General features: G+C 35.4%; 4 protein-coding genes across 6 annotated transcripts; 3 read left to right on the forward strand and 1 right to left on the reverse strand.

The window, feature by feature from the left end:
* On the forward strand, positions 1,632–3,587 carry LOC109719250. The gene is made up of 3 exons (XM_020245819.1): positions 1,632–1,783; positions 1,937–2,042; positions 2,774–3,587. Exons 1-3 carry the CDS (start codon positions 1,742–1,744, stop codon positions 2,920–2,922), a joined length of 297 nt encoding a protein of 98 aa, XP_020101408.1. The 5' UTR covers positions 1,632–1,741; the 3' UTR covers positions 2,923–3,587.
* Positions 4,276–7,610, reverse strand: LOC109719248 (elongator complex protein 5). Its single transcript, XM_020245814.1, has 9 exons — positions 7,377–7,610; positions 7,190–7,282; positions 6,935–7,098; positions 6,788–6,834; positions 6,554–6,623; positions 5,754–5,980; positions 5,581–5,670; positions 5,400–5,475; positions 4,276–4,806 (listed from the first exon to the last, which is right to left on the reverse strand). The coding sequence occupies exons 1-9, from the start codon at positions 7,541–7,543 to the stop codon at positions 4,631–4,633; spliced, it is 1,110 nt and encodes a 369-aa protein (XP_020101403.1). The 5' UTR covers positions 7,544–7,610; the 3' UTR covers positions 4,276–4,630.
* LOC109719249 (yrdC domain-containing protein, mitochondrial) lies at positions 7,711–12,343 on the forward strand. 3 transcript variants are annotated; one of them, XM_020245816.1, is made up of 5 exons: positions 7,711–7,898; positions 8,505–8,749; positions 9,255–9,422; positions 9,759–10,050; positions 11,001–12,343. In XM_020245816.1, exons 1-5 carry the CDS (start codon positions 7,825–7,827, stop codon positions 11,056–11,058), a joined length of 837 nt encoding a protein of 278 aa, XP_020101405.1. In that variant the 5' UTR covers positions 7,711–7,824; the 3' UTR covers positions 11,059–12,343. The 3 variants fall into 3 exon arrangements, with proteins under 3 accessions (XP_020101405.1, XP_020101406.1, XP_020101407.1); XM_020245817.1 differs by having other exon boundaries at positions 8,505–8,735; positions 9,247–9,422; XM_020245818.1 differs by having other exon boundaries at positions 7,731–7,894.
* Positions 15,493–17,545, forward strand: LOC109719174 (protein SODIUM POTASSIUM ROOT DEFECTIVE 2-like). The gene is made up of 3 exons (XM_020245717.1): positions 15,493–16,074; positions 16,252–16,327; positions 16,857–17,545. The coding sequence occupies exons 1-3, from the start codon at positions 15,601–15,603 to the stop codon at positions 17,006–17,008; spliced, it is 702 nt and encodes a 233-aa protein (XP_020101306.1). The 5' UTR covers positions 15,493–15,600; the 3' UTR covers positions 17,009–17,545.

An 18,181-nucleotide genomic window follows, 5' to 3' on the forward strand; every position in this document is an offset into this window, starting at 1 on the left:
AAAATTCACGTCACGTTTATGTTGATCTGTTGTAATGTATAATATCTATCTCTTTTTTTTTCAGCGATAAATACCAGTACTTTGAACTTCGTCATAGTATTCGAAAATTTCGGAGCGCATAAATATTTTGTCCCTCGTATATTTATTTTCGAGGTATGTTATTGATATTTGTATTAAAATTTTTGATACTTTGTTGAAAATATAATAATACATATAGCCGCATAGAAAACAATAATAATTATGTCACAATAAAAATTATTTTTAGTTTAAAGGATCATAATATGTATCATGCTCTCAAAGTTCTTGAAAAGAATTACTTTTCAAATTTAGTCACTTTAAATCCTTCAAAAATAACTTTACAGAATTAGTCATCAAGAATTTGAAATTAAAATTAATTTCTTCGGGATATTCTATTATTGAATAGTATTAAAATAAATAATAATTATGTTAAATTTTTAGTGGATTTGAACCTTTTTACTTTTTCATTTTAAAATCTTTTCATTTTAAAGTATTTACTTACAATCTATTAGTATATCATAATTTTATTTTTTTTAATTTTTTTTATAAAAATATATTATAAAATCTTAATATGTAAAAATTAATATATATTATATAAAAAATGTAATTAAAAGATAAATTTAAAATCCGTGCATTGCACGGGTTAGTTACTAGTATATATATATTTTGAGAGATAGATAATACACTATCTGTTTCGTATATTTTATTTAGAAATAAACTTAGCTGGAAATATGAATCAACTAAGATTCAAATTTAATTGGAACCTCGGGTACCGGTCATCAAATTCTTTATTATTTGTTTTAGGGACAGTTGGTAATTAATATCTTTACCTGAATTAAAAAGGTAAAAGTATACGAGAAGAGGCTATATATATCTGGAGTACTACAGAGTATTTGATAATAACTTGTGTGGCATAATTTTTTTTTTGTTTTACATGTATAAATAGTTATAAACAAATCTATTTTAGTTCTTTACCTTGGAGTTTTATTTTTATAATATAAAAATAACGTAAAAAAAGGTTCATGCACGTACAGAGGCACGGGTGGAGAGAGGAGTGGCGGGGGACGGCAACTCGTTGGGCCGTTGTTGGCACGTGTCGCATGCGCTCGGCACGTGCGATGGGTGATCGTGGAAAATTTTTCGTTTGCGCTTTGTATATCCATATATCTCATGCACCACACTGAATATTTACTAATTAATATTTTAAAATTTTAAATATAATTTGAATCATTTAAATAAACTAAAAAACTATCATCGAGAACATAACATATTTGGAGGATTAAATTTATATTTTGACAATTTTTTTATATGTGTTTTGAAAGGAGTTCGGTGCATGGTGCACCGGGTGCATGGAGATAACTTATCTGTTCCGTGCGGGTCTCGAGGACCTTCATGCAACCAGCGACTACTACGAGACATGCGGGGTCCACGTGTCACGTGGACGGTGCGGTTTTGTGAGAGACGTGGTGGGCCCCTTCAAATCTCCCTCATCTCCTCTCCTCCAATCACCTCGCCCCATCCCACGTGACACCCATGCGGCCCACCTCCACGTAGGCACGTACGTCTCTCTCTCCACCCAACCCCCCCCCCCCCCTCCCCTCCTCTCTCTCTTTCCATCTCTCCTCTTTATATATATCGCCCCTCTCATACTTTGCAAAGGAAAAAATAATTAAAACTCTTCCCTCTTTTTCACACTCTCTCTCTCTTTCTCTCTCCATACTCTATGATCATGGGGGACTCTTCATCAACTTCCTATATTCGAATGGTAGACATATATATATATATATAAAATATAGATGAGTTTAATGGTCTTACTGTTTATATTTTCATGTTGGTTTTATTTTATTTTATTTTATTTGTGATTTTATTTTATTTTATTTGTGTGTGTGTACGCATATGATTATTTATATATAAATAGGTGCAACACCTCATTGAGAAGTGCCTTCTCTTCCACATGAACAAGGAAGAGTGCTTGGAAGCCCTAGACAAGCATGCTAATATCGAACCTGTTATCACTTCCACTGGTACTTTTCCTCTCTCTCTCTCTGTCTCTTCTTTTTCTAATTTAGTTTTACTTTTACTTGTGTACCAATTCTCTTTGTAGAGTAAATCATAACAAAAAAGCATGGACTAATATACATATATGTAGAAGCCGATATTAATCGTCCCGACCTTCTTCTTCTTTTCTTCTTCCTTTATGTTTGTCAGTGTTCTTGCGGTCAAACTTTCCTATCCGACTGGTCTTTTTCAGACGGTATCTTCTCTATTAGTAGGTTTCACCTGCACGTCTCTTAAAGTGCCGCAAAGTGATCGGCCATACCGTACACGATTGGCTAAGAGCTTGATCAAGTATCCGAGATCCCCTGAGTTCGAAATCTAGCTAGTTGTTTTTAATTTGTAACTGAGTTCATTTCTTAAAAAATGATTGAAAGCGTGTAACTCGCTATCTTTCTATCTCTCTCTCTCAAAAGAAATAATAATAATAAGGGGAAGGTGCATCTAAAAAGACCGGTCTGAGAGTTTTTTCTTTTTTTGGATTTTTTTTTGCCTTCTCTTTTTTGTTCTTATTCTTTTAGAGGAAACATGAAAAAAGGTACACCGAAGAGGATTTCTAAATATGACTAACTTAGCAGGTCTATTCCATACCATATATGCAAGGTATATACGTAGCAATTAAGATCATGCAACTATATATATATATATATGATTTTGCTATGATGAAATAATTATACATGCCATATTTTTGGTGCAACAGTGTGGACGGAGTTGGAGAAGGAGAACAAGGAGTTCTTCGAGGCGTACGCGAAGGAGAGGGAGGAGCGCGCATCGGAGATGGAGGCAATGCAGCGGATCCAGAACGCACTCTCCGAGGCTGCCTCGAGAGATCCCGACGAGCACCACTAGATCGATCCGACCGGTCTCCATCTCCAACGCCGCCCTTCGCAATCCACAATTCTAGCTCTCTCTATATTTAGTAGTGGCAATCTCTATAAACTCCCCCCCTAATGAAAAGGGTAGGGAATTAAGTAACTGTAATGTTAGGGGAAAAGCAAAAAAAAATCTATCAGATCGCGTCTGAGTGTATCAAATAACACTCGTTACTAAACGTAAAGTAACGTAGATATTATCCAACAACATATAAATGAGCGCATATATCTCACTTAAAATGCGTCTAATAAAATTCTTTTGTGCCTTGTAATAGGTAAAAAGAATTTATCAGACGTGTGTGAGTGAAATGAATAATTGTTTAATGTTGGAGGATATTGTTAAAGATGTTTTGAGATTTGTGCCGAGTGTTATTTGACACTAAAAATAAGAAGCATCTCACATTCTCACTTAGACACGTTTGATAAAATTTTTTTTTGAAATTTGATTTAATTTTGGGTGGCGGCTAAAAGAGCCGTTTTGTGTGAGGGGTGTGGAATGTGAGATGGGGACACGGGGGAGCGTTCTTTTTAATGTACAGGTGGCATCACCAGATGTGTCCTTTTATAATGACGTGTAAAATCGACGACTATATTAGCCTTGTAATAATAACACGTGGCGTTTTATGAGGCGCTTTCGTTTAATCCTCGGTGGTAAACACTTTTCGACATTTTTAGAGAGTGTTAAGAGAGTTCTCTTTCATGACGTCTACAGTAGTTGCTGGATGGCGCAATTTTGAAAAAGTTGAGGGGGTGAGTTGTAAAATGACTTGACGGAATGACCTGGCCGATGGTCGTTTTGCACGTGCGATGATTCCGTGAAAAACACGTGGTGGACCGAACATTTTGGGGAGATATTTTCATGTACAGGGCGTTCATAGGTTGGGCCCCAAACAAAACAGGTTAAAAAGGCATCTGTTACATTAATTTCCTCGTATATTTGCTATTTTTTTTTATTAAAATTATATGCCTAAATTACAAAAATAAATTTTCTATCAATACCCCTTTTTTTATTTTTTTCCTCTCTCATTCAAAAAATTTATATTTTGCCCCCTTATTAAAAAACAAACTCCCTACCTCTTAGATGTGAATCCAGAGAAAGAAAAAGACGCAGCAATTTGGCCATCATTACACCTCGACCATCTAATTTCTGCATAACTTGTGTGACACCTCACCCCTTACCCCTTGTGCAAGAACTTTTTTTTTTTTTTTTTCCTTTTTATTCATGGATTTAAAATACTGGGAACTAGATATTCCTCTCTCAAAATGTTCAAAACTCTTTTAAGATTTTCCAAGCACCTGAGATCCTGTTCACTTGATTCAGACCTTTTGCTAAGATAAAAGAACTATATTACATATTATTAGATCAAGGCATCATACAACTAACACTCGAGACATATTGGATATGTATGTATAATACCCCAGCAAAACAAAACTTACAAATTTGCTAGTGCAATTTGTGTTCACATAGAGAGAACTCTGGGTCATGTACCACTCAGGAGGAGGGGGTCGACGCGGGGATTAAATCGAGATATTTCACACCTCTCGAAACGAAAACCGTGGATTCGCCCTCGTAATGCTTGCTCATGGCCATCTCCATTTCATCATAGTTGCGAGAACAATCAAACTGAAGTTGATAGGGCCAACATTGAGCTGCCAGGGTGGAGGAAAAACCAGCTTTAAATCGCTCAAATGTCAAGATCGTCGTCTGGATCTTCATCTGAATCGGGTCGCTCATCGTCCGAATCACGGATATAATGGATTTGACCACCCTTTTCTGACCCTGGAGCAGCTTTTGTATCATCCCTTTGGTTCTCTGGAAGGGACCGCCGGCCATCATAAATTTGTATATTCTCACCATTTCCTGAGCAAACACACGGTATTATAATTCTGCGGATCATTATTCATCATATCGGACACGTGAACTAGAACCTGTTACTATAACAGCAGTAAAAACATGCTTTCCTTAACAGTGCATTTTCATAAAATCAAAATGCTATAGATGAAATACCATTCTACCTAAGTAGGATGTTCTCATGCATCAAAAATACTTCATTCTGCTTCATGAACAATCAATTATTGGGCTATTTCAACACATAATATTATTGGCACTCACGGAATTTGAAAATAACACATCAGCCAAAAAAGGCAATTGAAAAGGCACTGCTACCTGTGGAAATATGTAGCACATCAGTAAAGAGTTGCTAGATTGTGAAAAAAAAATAAAAAAAAGTAATGCCCATACGCTATCACAATATAATAATAAGAATAGAAACACCATAGAACTTAAGCATGCCAATCACTTTGTATAGAATAAAAACACCACAAGAATTAAGCAAGTCAAGCACTATGCATACTGTTATCACAAAGGGGGCACGGCATATGAAGACATTCTGAATTAAACGAAAAGCAATGTGTTTTCTGTTTCAGAAAGGAAATTCATATCTAAAGCCGCACCTTGATGCTCGAAAGGGAGAACAACATTTGCCCTGTCAATCAGCTCCTTATCTGAAAGCTGGAGGTTAAACTGGACCTGTTGATGAAAGGGTTTCGCGTGTTGTCCAAACACTATCATTCACCAAATATCAAGCTTTTTCGACGCTTTAAAGCAAACACGAGAAGAAGAGAAAGCACTAACCTTAGGCAAAAGACTTTGGTTCACCGCTGTACTCACGGAAGTCACAGAAGCAAATTTTATGCCATTTTGCTCAATATGTAACTCTTCTTGCTGAAAAGTAAATCATCATTTGATCAGATTTTCGTTTACCAACATAAAGGCAAAATAACAAATGGAGGTAAAGAAGAGCCTACAAGTAGCTTCACTCTTCCGTTGCGCTGCTTCAGGCGAACATGAAACTTAGCTTTGCAAAGGTTTTGCTCAAGAGAAAGCAAATTGCCAGCACTTCCATGTCCATTATTAGTAGATAAGACTACTGGCTCTATACTCGCCACCATTGAAGAGATGTATTCAAGTGCTGTAGAAACCCTCATTTCATGAAGGTCTGAGTGTATTAACCAAAAGATAGATGAAATTTGATCTGCAGTGAGAAAGGCACATGAAAATTGATTGTAGTAATGTATACAGATAGAAAATACAAAAAAATTAAATCATGTATTTATAGATCGTTTACGCTGTCTATGCAATAAACTAGTTGCATTCAATTGTTGACCACCTCAAAGTATTTATTGGGTAAGAACGTACAGACCCTTAAACAAACTGAACTTAAGAATATTGATTTTACTAGAAATTACATACTTCATGTAAGAGCCCACTGGTATTTGTGACTTTCCAACAGAATGTTCTGTAACCTCGTGGATTATTCTATTACTTTCCATATTCTGTAACTTCTTATGACGAAACAAATCAATTTTGACAGGCATTGACAGAATTTTCAAAAATCAGCAGTCATGAAAGGTAAGGAAGTTTCAAAATGCAATATGGTTCAGGTAAGGCTGTACATTTTTCCCTACTTATTGTAGGGCATAGCCGTGTTAATGGCTGTAGTTAGACTGTCAAAACCTTGAAGAACACTTGCGCTTAAGCTGACAAAGTTTATCATTTTAGGAATTTAATTTACGGAACTAACTTCAGGGAAAAAGAAAATCAATACCGTGGCTGCGAAGATTACTGAGCAGGCCTGTAACTGATGGTAATGAAGAATGCCTTAACATAATACTGACCTGAAAATTCATTAAAGTATTCTTAACTCCAAAGAACTTGGAAATGCTCAATCAGATCTCAATATAGATTTATTCAATTTAGACTCTAGTTGCATTCATATCCAATATCAGCCATAAGTTAACCCACATAAGTAATAGAGATCGAAACAGTAATATGTGCATACCGAATCAACGGCAACGGCAAACTTGGACTTGCCTTGTCCAGCGAATCCTAGAACCAATAGCACAAATAGACATAACAAGATCATTGAAAAGACCCAAAGAACAATTATAACACAATAAGAGTTCGCAGTTTGCTTATGAAGCCGCACCTTTTCCTAAATCGAGAACTGAGGACAATAACTTATCAATGTTTTTCACATTCTTAAAACCAGTAACAGAAGCCCTTCCAATGGGCCTCTTTCTATCAGTCTCACTCCGCGAAATGAGATCCTTCCACCCAAGCGGATCCGAGTAGCAATCCAATACACGAACCCTAAAAAAGGGAATGAATCAGGTAAAAGGTTTAAATTCCATATCACACTCAATTAATAGCCAAACCAGAGCATTGTGTGATTAAAACCTACGACTTGTCCACTAGAGACGCATCAAAACCGCTCCTTTTCAACAAATCAAAGTAGAACGAGGGGCTCCGGTTCAACGCCACCAACACAAGGCCACTGTCTCAAGCAATTCAAGCGTGAGCATTTTGAAGGAACATTAAGAGCATGTCAGTTCGATTCATGGGGTAAAGGTAGAGGAATCGGATCGAACCTGGCTTGGGATCTTCCATTGGTGATGTGGGAGAGGAGAGCGGTGAGGAAGTGGTGGAACGCGTGGGATCCGAGGGGGCTGCGGAGGGAGTCCTCGATGGTTAGGGCAGGGGCGTGCTCGCCTTCCAGGGATCCATCCCTTAAGTACCTCGATATCGCTTCCGCCATTGGAGAACCTCTTGTGAGGAGGAGGAGGAAGCCGACGACGACGACGACGACGACGACGACGAAACCCTAAAGTTTAAACACAAAAAATGAAGTCGAGGGGGCCATTGGAGAACTTGTTATAGTTGAGGGGGTTTTCATACATTTTCACCTTCGATATATTTCGGAACAATAATGACCGCCCGATCTGAAATCTGTGGCTGGATTTAAGAATCCCCAAATCCCGGAGACTATGCCCAAAACCCTCGCTCGCGCTTAAAAGAGAGAGAGAGAGAGAGAGTTGAATGATGAATGCTTCTGTGAGGACGATAGAGAAATTCATTCCTTTTCCATACTCCATCAAACAAATCTCACGTAGGTAATTTTTTCCTCTTGAGTTCTCACTCTCTCTCTCTTCTTTGTTGATTCCTATTTGATTTTTAGGGAAAAAAAAAATAGATTTTATGTTTTTTTTGGTTTTCTAGATAGGAGGTTCCTTCATCCAATTTTGCTCTATTTTTTGAAGCCTTTTTTTTTTAAGGTTTATGATCGAATATTGAGAAATTGGAACATTTGATAGCGATTTTGGACTCTACCAAACTTGACTTGTAGGGTTTTATTTTTGCCCCACAAAAAATCCTTTTACATATTTTGGTTTGAATTATTTCTTAAAATTAACGACTACATTACCTATCGTTTTGCTAACAATTAACAAAATCCGCAGTTCTCTATAAGCTCAAAAATAGTTCAGAGAAGGTAAATTTATAAGCTTCGCTATTGAATTTTACAAAATCAGCAATTTGATTGATGGAAATTACTTTAATCAAAGTTGTATCAATCAAAGGTATAGTAAATTTTTACTTTTATTATTTGATTCTACTTCTCCATCAGTTCCAAAATTTGTATTTTGATCATTGACAATTCCGTTTCAATGCTATTCACCTCACCTGCTGGGGCACTATTTTGATTTACATGGGTTATTCAGGTGTTCTCCAGTAGGGGGTTTCCCTTCTTTGTATCAGAGGAGATTTCTTGGATCTAAATTGAGCCGAATGTCCGAAAATTCGGTCAGGTGTGACTTGGGTCTTCAGCCTAAGGCCGAATGCGTCTTCCCGGCATCTGATGATCACATTGAAGAAGCAATTGATGCGATCAAAGCTGGGAAAGTTATCGCGGTTCCAACAGATACTATTTATGGATTCGCTTGCGATGCGTGGTTAGTGTTTTCGGGTTTGGGATGCTAAGATTTAATGACCTTCTTTCCGAGTTGATTAATTATTTATTTTTTCATCGAGTTCCGAAATGTGCGACTATTCTTGAATTCAAAATATGATAATGGATGAAAAATCCCAAATCAAGGTTTGTCCCAGGGAGACAACTTATTTATGAAGTATGAATAGTGGAACAATTATAGGATTGCTTAATTATGGGACCATTTGCATTGAATCGAACAAATTAATCACCATTGATTTACTGATGTTTAGGGGTATGTGTTTCATAAATTTTTTTTAACAGCTCTTTTTCACAGATCATTTTTTGCCAAATGTAATTGTGTGCCGTTCTTACTAGATTTCTGTGCCTTTGGATTTTTTTTTTTCGTTTTTAGAAACTAAACAACCACTTATGGCATAACTACAATTGCTATATTATTTTTGGTTGGTAAGCTCCAACTGTAACTGAGATTAGCAATCTAAGATAGCCATGGTTTTTGAAGTGACTTTTAACAGCTCTGCAGAAGCGGTTAATCGTATCTACGAGATTAAAGGACGTAAGCATACAAGTCCTCTGGCAATTTGTGTTGCTGATGTCCCTGATATTTCACGGTTTGCCCTTGTGGATCACTTACCCCATGGTTTGCTTGATAGTCTACTTCCTGGACCAGTTACTGTTGTTCTAAAACGAGGTTTGATCAACTCAACCCATATCAATCTCCACAAATGATACATATAATATGCCCTGCAAAATTACCTCTTTACATATATGTTCTGCAAAATCTGACTTTTTATGCATATAGCCTTATGCCCACAAAAATTGACCCAGCGAAAATACTTGGATGATGCCCCAACTTATATAAGTGTACTTTCTGTGAGAAACTGCACTCTGATATATATGAAAATTTAGAATTAAATGTGCATTTATGTAAATAGATGATTTGCAGGGATATATATACATATACATATATATATATTTATATATGTAAAAGCTCATATTAACTCTCCGAAATCTTTGCATATATCAGGTGAATCTAGCATTTTGGAGAAGTCCCTTAACCCCGGTTTGGATAGTATTGGGGTCCGCGTGCCGGACTTTGACTTTATTCGAGCCATTGCTCGTGGTGCTAAAAGTGCTTTGGCGCTCACAAGCGCCAACCTTAGTGGGCAGCTGAGTAGTGTCAGTGTCAAAGATTTTGAGAATCTTTGGCGACACTGTGCTTTTGTTTACGATGGTGGCCTGCTTCCTTCTGGACGAGCTGGTTCTACGGTGGTTGATCTAATAAAGCCAGGAGCATATAAAATTTTGAGAAATGGAAGGTATGTGTCTTATATAGTGTTGATTTCTGTAATTACAGTACACTAACTGTTATTAATTTTATGCTCGCCATAGTGATTTTGAAGCTGGTTTGCACTTCAGTGTAAGCACACATTTGAGGCTAATTTATTGTCCACATCGATTGATGACCTATGAAAATTAGATTATTGGTGGTAGTGAAGTGGGCAACCTAACTCTAATTTTATCCAATTTATTTGATAAGATTATCATAAAAATCATAACTCAAAAGCTATTGGATTTGATTCTGATTCAAGTTACTCGGATTTGAGTTGGATTTGAATTTGGGTAATACTTGTTAGTTTCTGGATTCATATTGGACATAGCGTTGATCAACCTACTACATGCTTGCTTAGCTATAATTGAGATGAAAAAATCCTTCTCACTCAGACAGAACTGCAGAAATTTTAAAGAGCACAAACATATGATAAAATAAAAATTGTTTAGTGCCATGATTTACGAATTCTAGTGTAGCAGTTTCCAATATTCTGAAACTTACAAAATTGATGAATGGTGGCAACAAGAACTTATTCAAGCATCTCTGCTCTCTTGAAAACATTGAGTGCTGTTTGGTATCTTTTGAATTAGAAAATAGAAGCTCCTGACAATCTGAATCTTGAGAAGTTGATTGAAATGTAGAAGTTTTCGACATTCTGAATCTGGAGAAGTTGATTGATTGTAGCAACATTTGGTAACTCACTAGAGCATCTCTGCTTTCTTGAAAACATTGAGTGCTTTTAGTTATTGCTCTTTTTCAACTACAGAAACAAATTCTCTTTAATACTTTTATACCTCTGATGCTCCTTTATCTCATTGTCTGATACCTTTCTCTGAACTTTCCTTCTAGACATGTGCTTTAATATGATGCTCTATCCACTCTTATTCGTGGCTAAGTCTTTTGCAGCTGCAACTGATCTGTTGTCTACTTTTGCAGTGCATTGGAGGAAACAACAGCGATCCTTCAGAAATTCGGCCTAGAAGAAACACCTTGATGTTGAATAGAAAGGTTGAATCTGCCCTTGTTGTTAGACATAGCTTTCTTGCCATTTTACCTTCTTTTACGACAAACCAATTGTAAGGAAAAACAATTTGACTTAAATTTGATGAAAGTGATTTCACACCGGTGGCGGTTGACAAAAACATGTTCTCTTCTGTACCAAGAAAAAACTTCTATTTTTTTCAGATTTTATTTGTACAAGGACATAACCTTCCATTAAATGGATCGAGTTTAAAAAGAGAGACCTTTGGTATAGTGCATTTCATCTGAGTGTTCGTTGATTTTGTTTGTATCACTTAGGTGTTCTGAGGTCACTCTTCACATTTTTCGTAAGAAACTTCGATAAATAGTGTCATATATATGCTTAAATCAAATTTACTTGACCATATCCTTGGAAGCAGTGTTTCCTCATATAATTTTTTTTCTTTCTCGGCCACTTTGTTCGCTTTAGTCTTATGTACATGGTGTTGTCTATAAAAAATAGTGTAGTTGATATGAGTATGCTCTCTTCCATGTTTTAAGGTCTGTTTGGCTAGCTAGAGCTTCTGCTGCTGCTGCAGTGAAAAGCTGTTGTGGGAAAGCTTATTTAGGCGTCCCAACTGCCTTAAGAATAGAACTTTTTTTACTTGGCTTTTCAATGCATTTTGAGTTAGCTCCACGGATTATTACTTTCTTCGATAAATGTCCTTATAAAGCTAGATGGAACTTTATATTTAATGATGTATAAGGACATGACATGACTTTTTCTTGGTCACTAAATCTTATCAGCATGCTTTGATCTCATCATTAGCATCTGACCCATCCTATGGGGCAAAAGTAAAGTATCCTTTTATTTTATGTTTAAGATATCTATCTCATATGTATTAGGAATCAAGTGCTCTGATCTTAAAGCAACCAAAAACACTGGCCTAATGTCATAATGATAGCATGTTTGGACCCCATAAAAAAAGTGACACCCACAACCATGGACATCCTCTTTGGAATTTATTATTGTCTTATCTCACATCTGAAAAATTGAATGATCCCCTCTTCTAATGTCCTAGTTCATGCTGAATAGCTTTTTATGGGTCTTCTTCCTAAACATCTGAGCCATAGGAACATGTACATAACAGAATACGAGAATTTTCACCTTGTTGAATATATTGTAGAAATCATGTGTTTTCTGTACTGGCTAAATATAGATGCATTCATACCTGCATACACACATAATTTGCTTGTCGAATAATTTGTATAGATGTGTTTTTTGTAACTGCCCGGTGCTGAAACACGTTTTCTTCTCAGATATCTTCTCACTAAGATAGACTAAATTTGAAATATTAATCATATTATTGTATTAGAAAAGTTGAAATCCAATATTACGTTGAATCTAAACTACGAGATTTTCGTTAAATGAAAGAGAAGCAAGCCATTTATTACCATAATTTGATTCAGCTAGAAAAGGAAAAACTTTGTTGGTCTTCTTACTCTGTAACCAAGGTAATACACAAACATCAACCATGTTTATCATCAACAAATGGACAAACACATCACAGTTGGTTCACCGCTTTACTTACGAAGCAGCAGCTAGAGCTAGGTTTACGACGAACAAATTTGTTGTAACTTTGTTGTGCCAAAAGAGCTGAAATAAGCCTTTTAAAAAAAGAAGGTTTAATTTGAAATTTTTTATTTCTATTACATTAGAAAGCTGCTGTGGGTTTCTCAAGTTGTTAGTCCAGAGTAGTCTAGAACTCTAGTATCAGGTTTATTTATGTCTGTTGAATCTTGTGATGGGTACTTCTCATCTTAAACAAGGCTGTATGTGAAAAGGGGAGAGTAAAAGGAAGTTGGAAGAAGAATCTGATTCTACTGCTGTTTATGGGCAACTGTGGGGGAGGATAGAAAAAGAGCCACCCCACCCCAACTTTCCTCTCTGCTTCTCCATGTGGATGAGTTCTAACCCATTACTTTGCTTCATCCACTTTCTGCTTTTTAGCAGTGTGTGGAGATGGATTTACTTGCAAAACTTGTTCTCTACTTGTCATGTTATGTTGAACCATATTTGTGTTGAAGGAGGCTTCTTTTGTTTGGAATGTACCAAAAGGATTTTTTTTGTTTATTTTTGCAGAAATAAACTTAATTGAAAATGTGAAACAACTAGATCTTGAACTTAGGATCTCGAGTATGGAAGGGTTCTATAGTGAATAAGCTAGAATGATGTGAAAAAGAAAAGAAAAAAAAAGAATTTAGATAAGAAAAAGTAATCAAGGAAGAGTATAGATAAGAGAAAGAGAGACTGCTGGAAAAATTTTCTTTCTCAACAGTTTCTCTTCATAGCAGAGGCATGAGTTTTAATTTGAAACTTTTGATTTTGAGGTTTGGAACCGAAAAGCTCATTTTTGCCACGGGACAAGTTCTCAATCTCTTGTTATAGAGAGACCATTTTAGAAGCTAGATCAAAGGACCATTTAAAGATGCTTATATCACATGTGAGCTGGTACTGTTATAATTTTCTGTAGCAGATGGTGCAACTATTTCTTATATTTCAAATTTTCAACTTCATTATGCATTAAAACATGAAAACATCAGTGATATTTTAAATGGTTTCTCTATGTGACATCAAGTTATCTTTACAACATCAATTACATCAAGGGGATGGTACTATGATGAGAAATTACAACAAATAATAGTAATCACAAATTGTCAAATTGATAATCTTTTGCTAATACTAACACTTCTTTGTAGTCTAAAACACCGAAACATATTAGATCATGACTTAATTAGCTAATACTTTAATTTCCCAACACATGTTGTACAAATGCAACAGGATAAACTCTAATTAACTCTCTCTTTGGATTTTTGCACAGCTAAAAGTTAGAACTCACATGTAATAGAGCATTGCATTTAATTTGTAAAGTAAGCAGCAAAATCAGAAAAAGTTGGATCTTGCCAGCTTGCTCTGGAATTTGTCTCCACAAAATTGTAATTAAGTTTATATCAAACAGAGAGAGCACAGTTTCCAATTGAAACAACCTAGCACCTCTATATAGAACTAATTTATAAGAATATTTAGTTCATTTATATAGAAACAAAGAATCACAATGCAAAATGACATTACAATGGTACACAATGACTGATAGAGAATGGAATGTCCTTTGGAATATTAGAAGAAATGGATAAAAAATGAATACTTTTTTATTCAACATATCTTAATTCTACTAAGATGGGCATGTGCTTTTACACCCAAATATCATCCCTATAATTGAAAGGAAGAAATTGTTTAGACACTTACAAGCAAAAGAATATATAGGTGAGGAGACGAATATAAATTAAAGAACAACCTTGAACAAAGTTTCTCAGCAAAAAAAAAAAAAAAATGGGCTACAAGTTTAGTTGAACTAGTTAACTATATATACTTTTATGTGGCTTAAAATCAGAAATCAAATCTTTGAAATTTCCAAGTGAAGTTAGATATAAAGGTAGTGGTGGCACAAAGATGATCACAGGATAAAAAAAAGTGTGGGTCAAATATACAATTAATACAAGATAGATACTTCATATGATGAAGATATTAAATCCCTTATTCACTGGAACAGTTGATCAATGATGTTAACATCCATTTATATTATGATGATGAGATTAGTGATAGCAATTGATGGTGTGATTGGGGGTACTGAGATTGATATAAGGAGGTAATAATAACATCAACCTGGCAAAGATAGTGCTTATATTAACCTCTTTTTTTTAAGGATAATGTGGTGAATTACTTTATTCTTAATTAATTTGTAGTTAGGTGGGGATTTTTCTGTATTGATTGTGAGTACAAGCATAAGGGTTTCTCTTGTTGTTATTAGAAAAGGAAATCTCTTGTGATCATATTTTTTATTTCAAATTTTATTCTTTGTGGGTCAATTAATATTGATTGAGCTGTTGAGTAGCTAATGATGATGAATTGTAGTTTGATTACTTTGGAAGTATATATCTATGTTTAAAATTTATCTGTTTCCAGCTATTCTTCACCATTTATGATATAAGTAATTAATCTGCAATTAAGTCCTATATATTACTTTTTTTCGTTTGAATGGAGACATAAATTAAGCACAAAGGGCATAATCGAAAGTTTATAATAAAAAAAGTAAGGAAGAAAGAAAAAATGAACTACAATCCTGGTCAAAGTTTTCCTTTAAAAAAAATGCGGCTCAAAGTTAACTTAGAGCATTTTTGGCCTTGCCGCAGGATATAGTATTATTCGACACAATATTATATATGTACTACTGTTAGAAGAATCATTATATCAAAATTTTCTCAATCGCGAAAACAAAAACTCCAAGAGTAAATTTACTGTTTTAAACTTTTGAATTATAATAGAATTGATCGCTGTAACTGAAAGTAGAAGCAAAATTTGTACCAAATCCTCTCCTCCTAACTTATATTTGGACACTCTATTTAAGGATACTCTAGTGGACTCTCACAAGAAGCTCTCTCTCTCTCTCTCTCTCTCTCTCTCTCTCTCTCTCACATACACACAACTAATGCTAGCAACATCTGCTCCCACACAATAATGGCTCCTCTACTCTTCAAGGACATGAAGTCCATGAACTTCTCCTGTGCCTCCCCCGCGTCGGCTGCGGTGTGCACGAGCATCGACCGACGGTCGATCGTGCAACCGACCAACGGTCGGGCTCTCGACCGCCACACTCCGCATGTCAAAGACCCGCGAAGGAGAGCGAGGCCAACCGCCCACACGAACAACACAACCACTACTGGTGCTCAGCCCTCCGCGAAGCAGAAATACAACAACAAGGCTAAGCATAGAAAGAGTTTAGAGAAAACTGATGATCTCACAAGCCCCCCGGGCTCGTCGCGCTATTTGCTGGACGAAACCGAAGTGTTTTTCGACGTGTTCCCCGGTTCGGAATCTGCACCGTATAGTAAGAACATCGAGCTTGCGAGTGTTGAGAAGTGTAAGGGAGATGATGATGATATGATCACTGCTCCGAGGCCGTCGGTTTCGGTTAACAAACCGCAAGATCAGGTACGAAATTTGACCTCATATATGTTTTTCGCGAACTGTACTTATCAACACAGAGAGATTTACTGAATCTAATCACTATAGTTGGTCTTTAGTTTTTCTCTTTTTTTCTTTAATTGTTTTGAGGTATTTAAACACTGATCATTTGGGTGGCTTTTTATTTAATGATGATTTTCTCAGGTTGTGGTATTGAGGGTGTCTTTGCACTGTAAAGGCTGTGAAGCTAAACTGAGGAAGCATCTCTCTAAAATGGAAGGTGAGGCTTGTGAAATACTTGATTTGTGTACTTTTTCATGCACTAAAAGGCTCTTGTGGTTAATCTACCTTTCATTTTATGGAAGTTTCTCCTATAATTTTCAGAAATTAAAGAAAAAGATTGGGGCTTTTTCTAAAAGTCCTTTTTGTGTAAATCAAGCTACTTGAAATTATCTCAGAGGTTTTTCTATTTAAATCTTTTCTATAAGCGCCTCAAGTTAGGTTCAAGTTTTAACTTAAAGCTTCTGCTTTTCAGAACTAAAAATATATATATGCTTTTTTTCACACGAAAATATATACTTAAGAAGAACAACTTAAAAAAGTCCGCCTAGCCTATTCAACTAACAATTTTTTGTTGATCATAGAAGCTCTTTAAATTCACTTTTTTTTTATTTGTCAAATATCTAACTTTTTATAAGTGAATGTCAAAATCACACATACTTATATCACTTGCTAAACTTGTGCTTAATTCATATATTACCGGTAATTAATCGCGTTGATCATATTATTCTCCGTATATATCTATGTAGGGGTGAAATCTTTCCACATAGACTTTGCAACGAAGAAGGTGACGGTGATCGGAGACGTGACGCCGTTAAGTGTCCTCAACAGCATTACAAAGGTAAAGAATGCGCAGTTTTGGCCGTCGCCGCCACCGTTAGGCTCGTCAGAGGCAATCTAATCAATCGTGTGGATCGATATCTATCGCTTTTGTACATTATGTTGTTTGGATTACAAAGAATAATTACCCGTACTACTGCACATTATTGCACTTAAAAAAGAAGATAAAATTGTATCGAGACCCTCTCAACTGTAGGCTCATTTAATTAATTTGAAATAGTTGCCTAAACTTTGTTTATTTATTTATTAATATCTTCTTAACTTTTATTTACTTTCAATTGAATTCCCGTCAAACTTTATAACTTTAACATTATTGTTTCGGTTGAGAAAATTAAGCGTGGATTTCGTTAATAAGTGAGGCGATCAACAGCTAACAAAGTTACAAATTTTGACGAAATCGTCGATTCAATTGAGTGAAATAGCTTAAGAAGATATCAATAAAAATAAATAAAGTTCAGGGACCTGGTTCAAAACGTCCTATTATTGAGGGGTCGCCATACAATTTTACTTAAGGTTGAGGCACTAATTAATGCTGAATTTGTTGGGATAAAGGTGAACGTTGAAAGGGCCAAATTAGAGTTTCTCTTTCTTTCTGTCACTTTTCTGAAATTTATGCAGTGTTTGCATTTATTTTACATGTTGGATTCCTTTTGGCGAGGCTTATGATGAACAGTGCATGTTATTGTACGGCATAAAAAGGATTGTAGAATCTTGCTATGAGTGTTTCTATTTACCTACTACTTTATGTATCCATGAATTTTAGTTTCTACTTAAAAAAAGAAAAAGAAAAACATGTGTTAATTCTTTTTTATTATTATTTTACTGAGAGAGACATAATCATATTCCTATAACTTGAGGAGGTAAAATTTATAAATTTATAAATAGTCGTATATTCATTTATAAATTTATCTTAAAAAAATATATCAGATCAATACTATTTATACATCTACAAATAAAGTATAAATTTTATACTCCAGAAACTAATATTTATTCATTAGTTTTATCAGCTATCTTAATTTGTAGGTAATACTCAAAATTCAAAAAGAGTTTTTCTTAGATATGTGTGTGGTACACCCTACTTATATGGTGTACATAAATAGAGTATTTTTTAATATATTAATAAGCCCACACATAAGGAGCTTTTAAGAGAACTTCTGTAGTATACCGGTAATTGTACTTATTTGGGAAGAGAATATGCCATAATTTACACAGCACTCAATATATACATATATAT

The sequence above is a fragment of the Ananas comosus genome, linkage group 13 (assembly GCF_001540865.1).
Source record: "Ananas comosus cultivar F153 linkage group 13, ASM154086v1, whole genome shotgun sequence".
Taxonomy (NCBI): domain Eukaryota; kingdom Viridiplantae; phylum Streptophyta; class Magnoliopsida; order Poales; family Bromeliaceae; genus Ananas; species Ananas comosus.

What these genes read in the sequence shown, in the direction of transcription:
- LOC109719250 (XM_020245819.1), top strand. Translation starts at nt 1,742, where the DNA reads ATGATCATGGGGGACTCTTCATCAACTTCCTATATTCGAATG. An exon ending in CAACTTCCTATATTCGAATG is followed by an intron (nt 1,784 to 1,936) that starts GTAGACATATAT and finishes ATATATAAATAG; the next exon opens with GTGCAACACCTCATTGAGAA. An exon ending in ACCTGTTATCACTTCCACTG is followed by an intron (nt 2,043 to 2,773) that starts GTACTTTTCCTC and finishes TTGGTGCAACAG; the next exon opens with TGTGGACGGAGTTGGAGAAG.
- LOC109719248 (XM_020245814.1), bottom strand. Translation starts at nt 7,543, where the DNA reads ATGGCGGAAGCGATATCGAGGTACTTAAGGGATGGATCCCTGGAAGGC. An exon ending in CAGTAATCTTCGCAGCCACG is followed by an intron (nt 5,981 to 6,553) that starts GTATTGATTTTC and finishes TTCTCACTGCAG; the next exon opens with ATCAAATTTCATCTATCTTT. An exon ending in ACGGAAGAGTGAAGCTACTT is followed by an intron (nt 5,671 to 5,753) that starts GTAGGCTCTTCT and finishes TTTACTTTTCAG; the next exon opens with CAAGAAGAGTTACATATTGA.
- LOC109719249 (XM_020245816.1), top strand. Translation starts at nt 7,825, where the DNA reads ATGATGAATGCTTCTGTGAGGACGATAGAGAAATTCATTCCTTTTCCA. An exon ending in ATCAAACAAATCTCACGTAG is followed by an intron (nt 7,899 to 8,504) that starts GTAATTTTTTCC and finishes TGGGTTATTCAG; the next exon opens with GTGTTCTCCAGTAGGGGGTT. An exon ending in AAAATTTTGAGAAATGGAAG is followed by an intron (nt 10,051 to 11,000) that starts GTATGTGTCTTA and finishes CTACTTTTGCAG; the next exon opens with TGCATTGGAGGAAACAACAG.
- LOC109719174 (XM_020245717.1), top strand. Translation starts at nt 15,601, where the DNA reads ATGGCTCCTCTACTCTTCAAGGACATGAAGTCCATGAACTTCTCCTGT. An exon ending in TTAACAAACCGCAAGATCAG is followed by an intron (nt 16,075 to 16,251) that starts GTACGAAATTTG and finishes TGATTTTCTCAG; the next exon opens with GTTGTGGTATTGAGGGTGTC. An exon ending in GCATCTCTCTAAAATGGAAG is followed by an intron (nt 16,328 to 16,856) that starts GTGAGGCTTGTG and finishes ATATCTATGTAG; the next exon opens with GGGTGAAATCTTTCCACATA.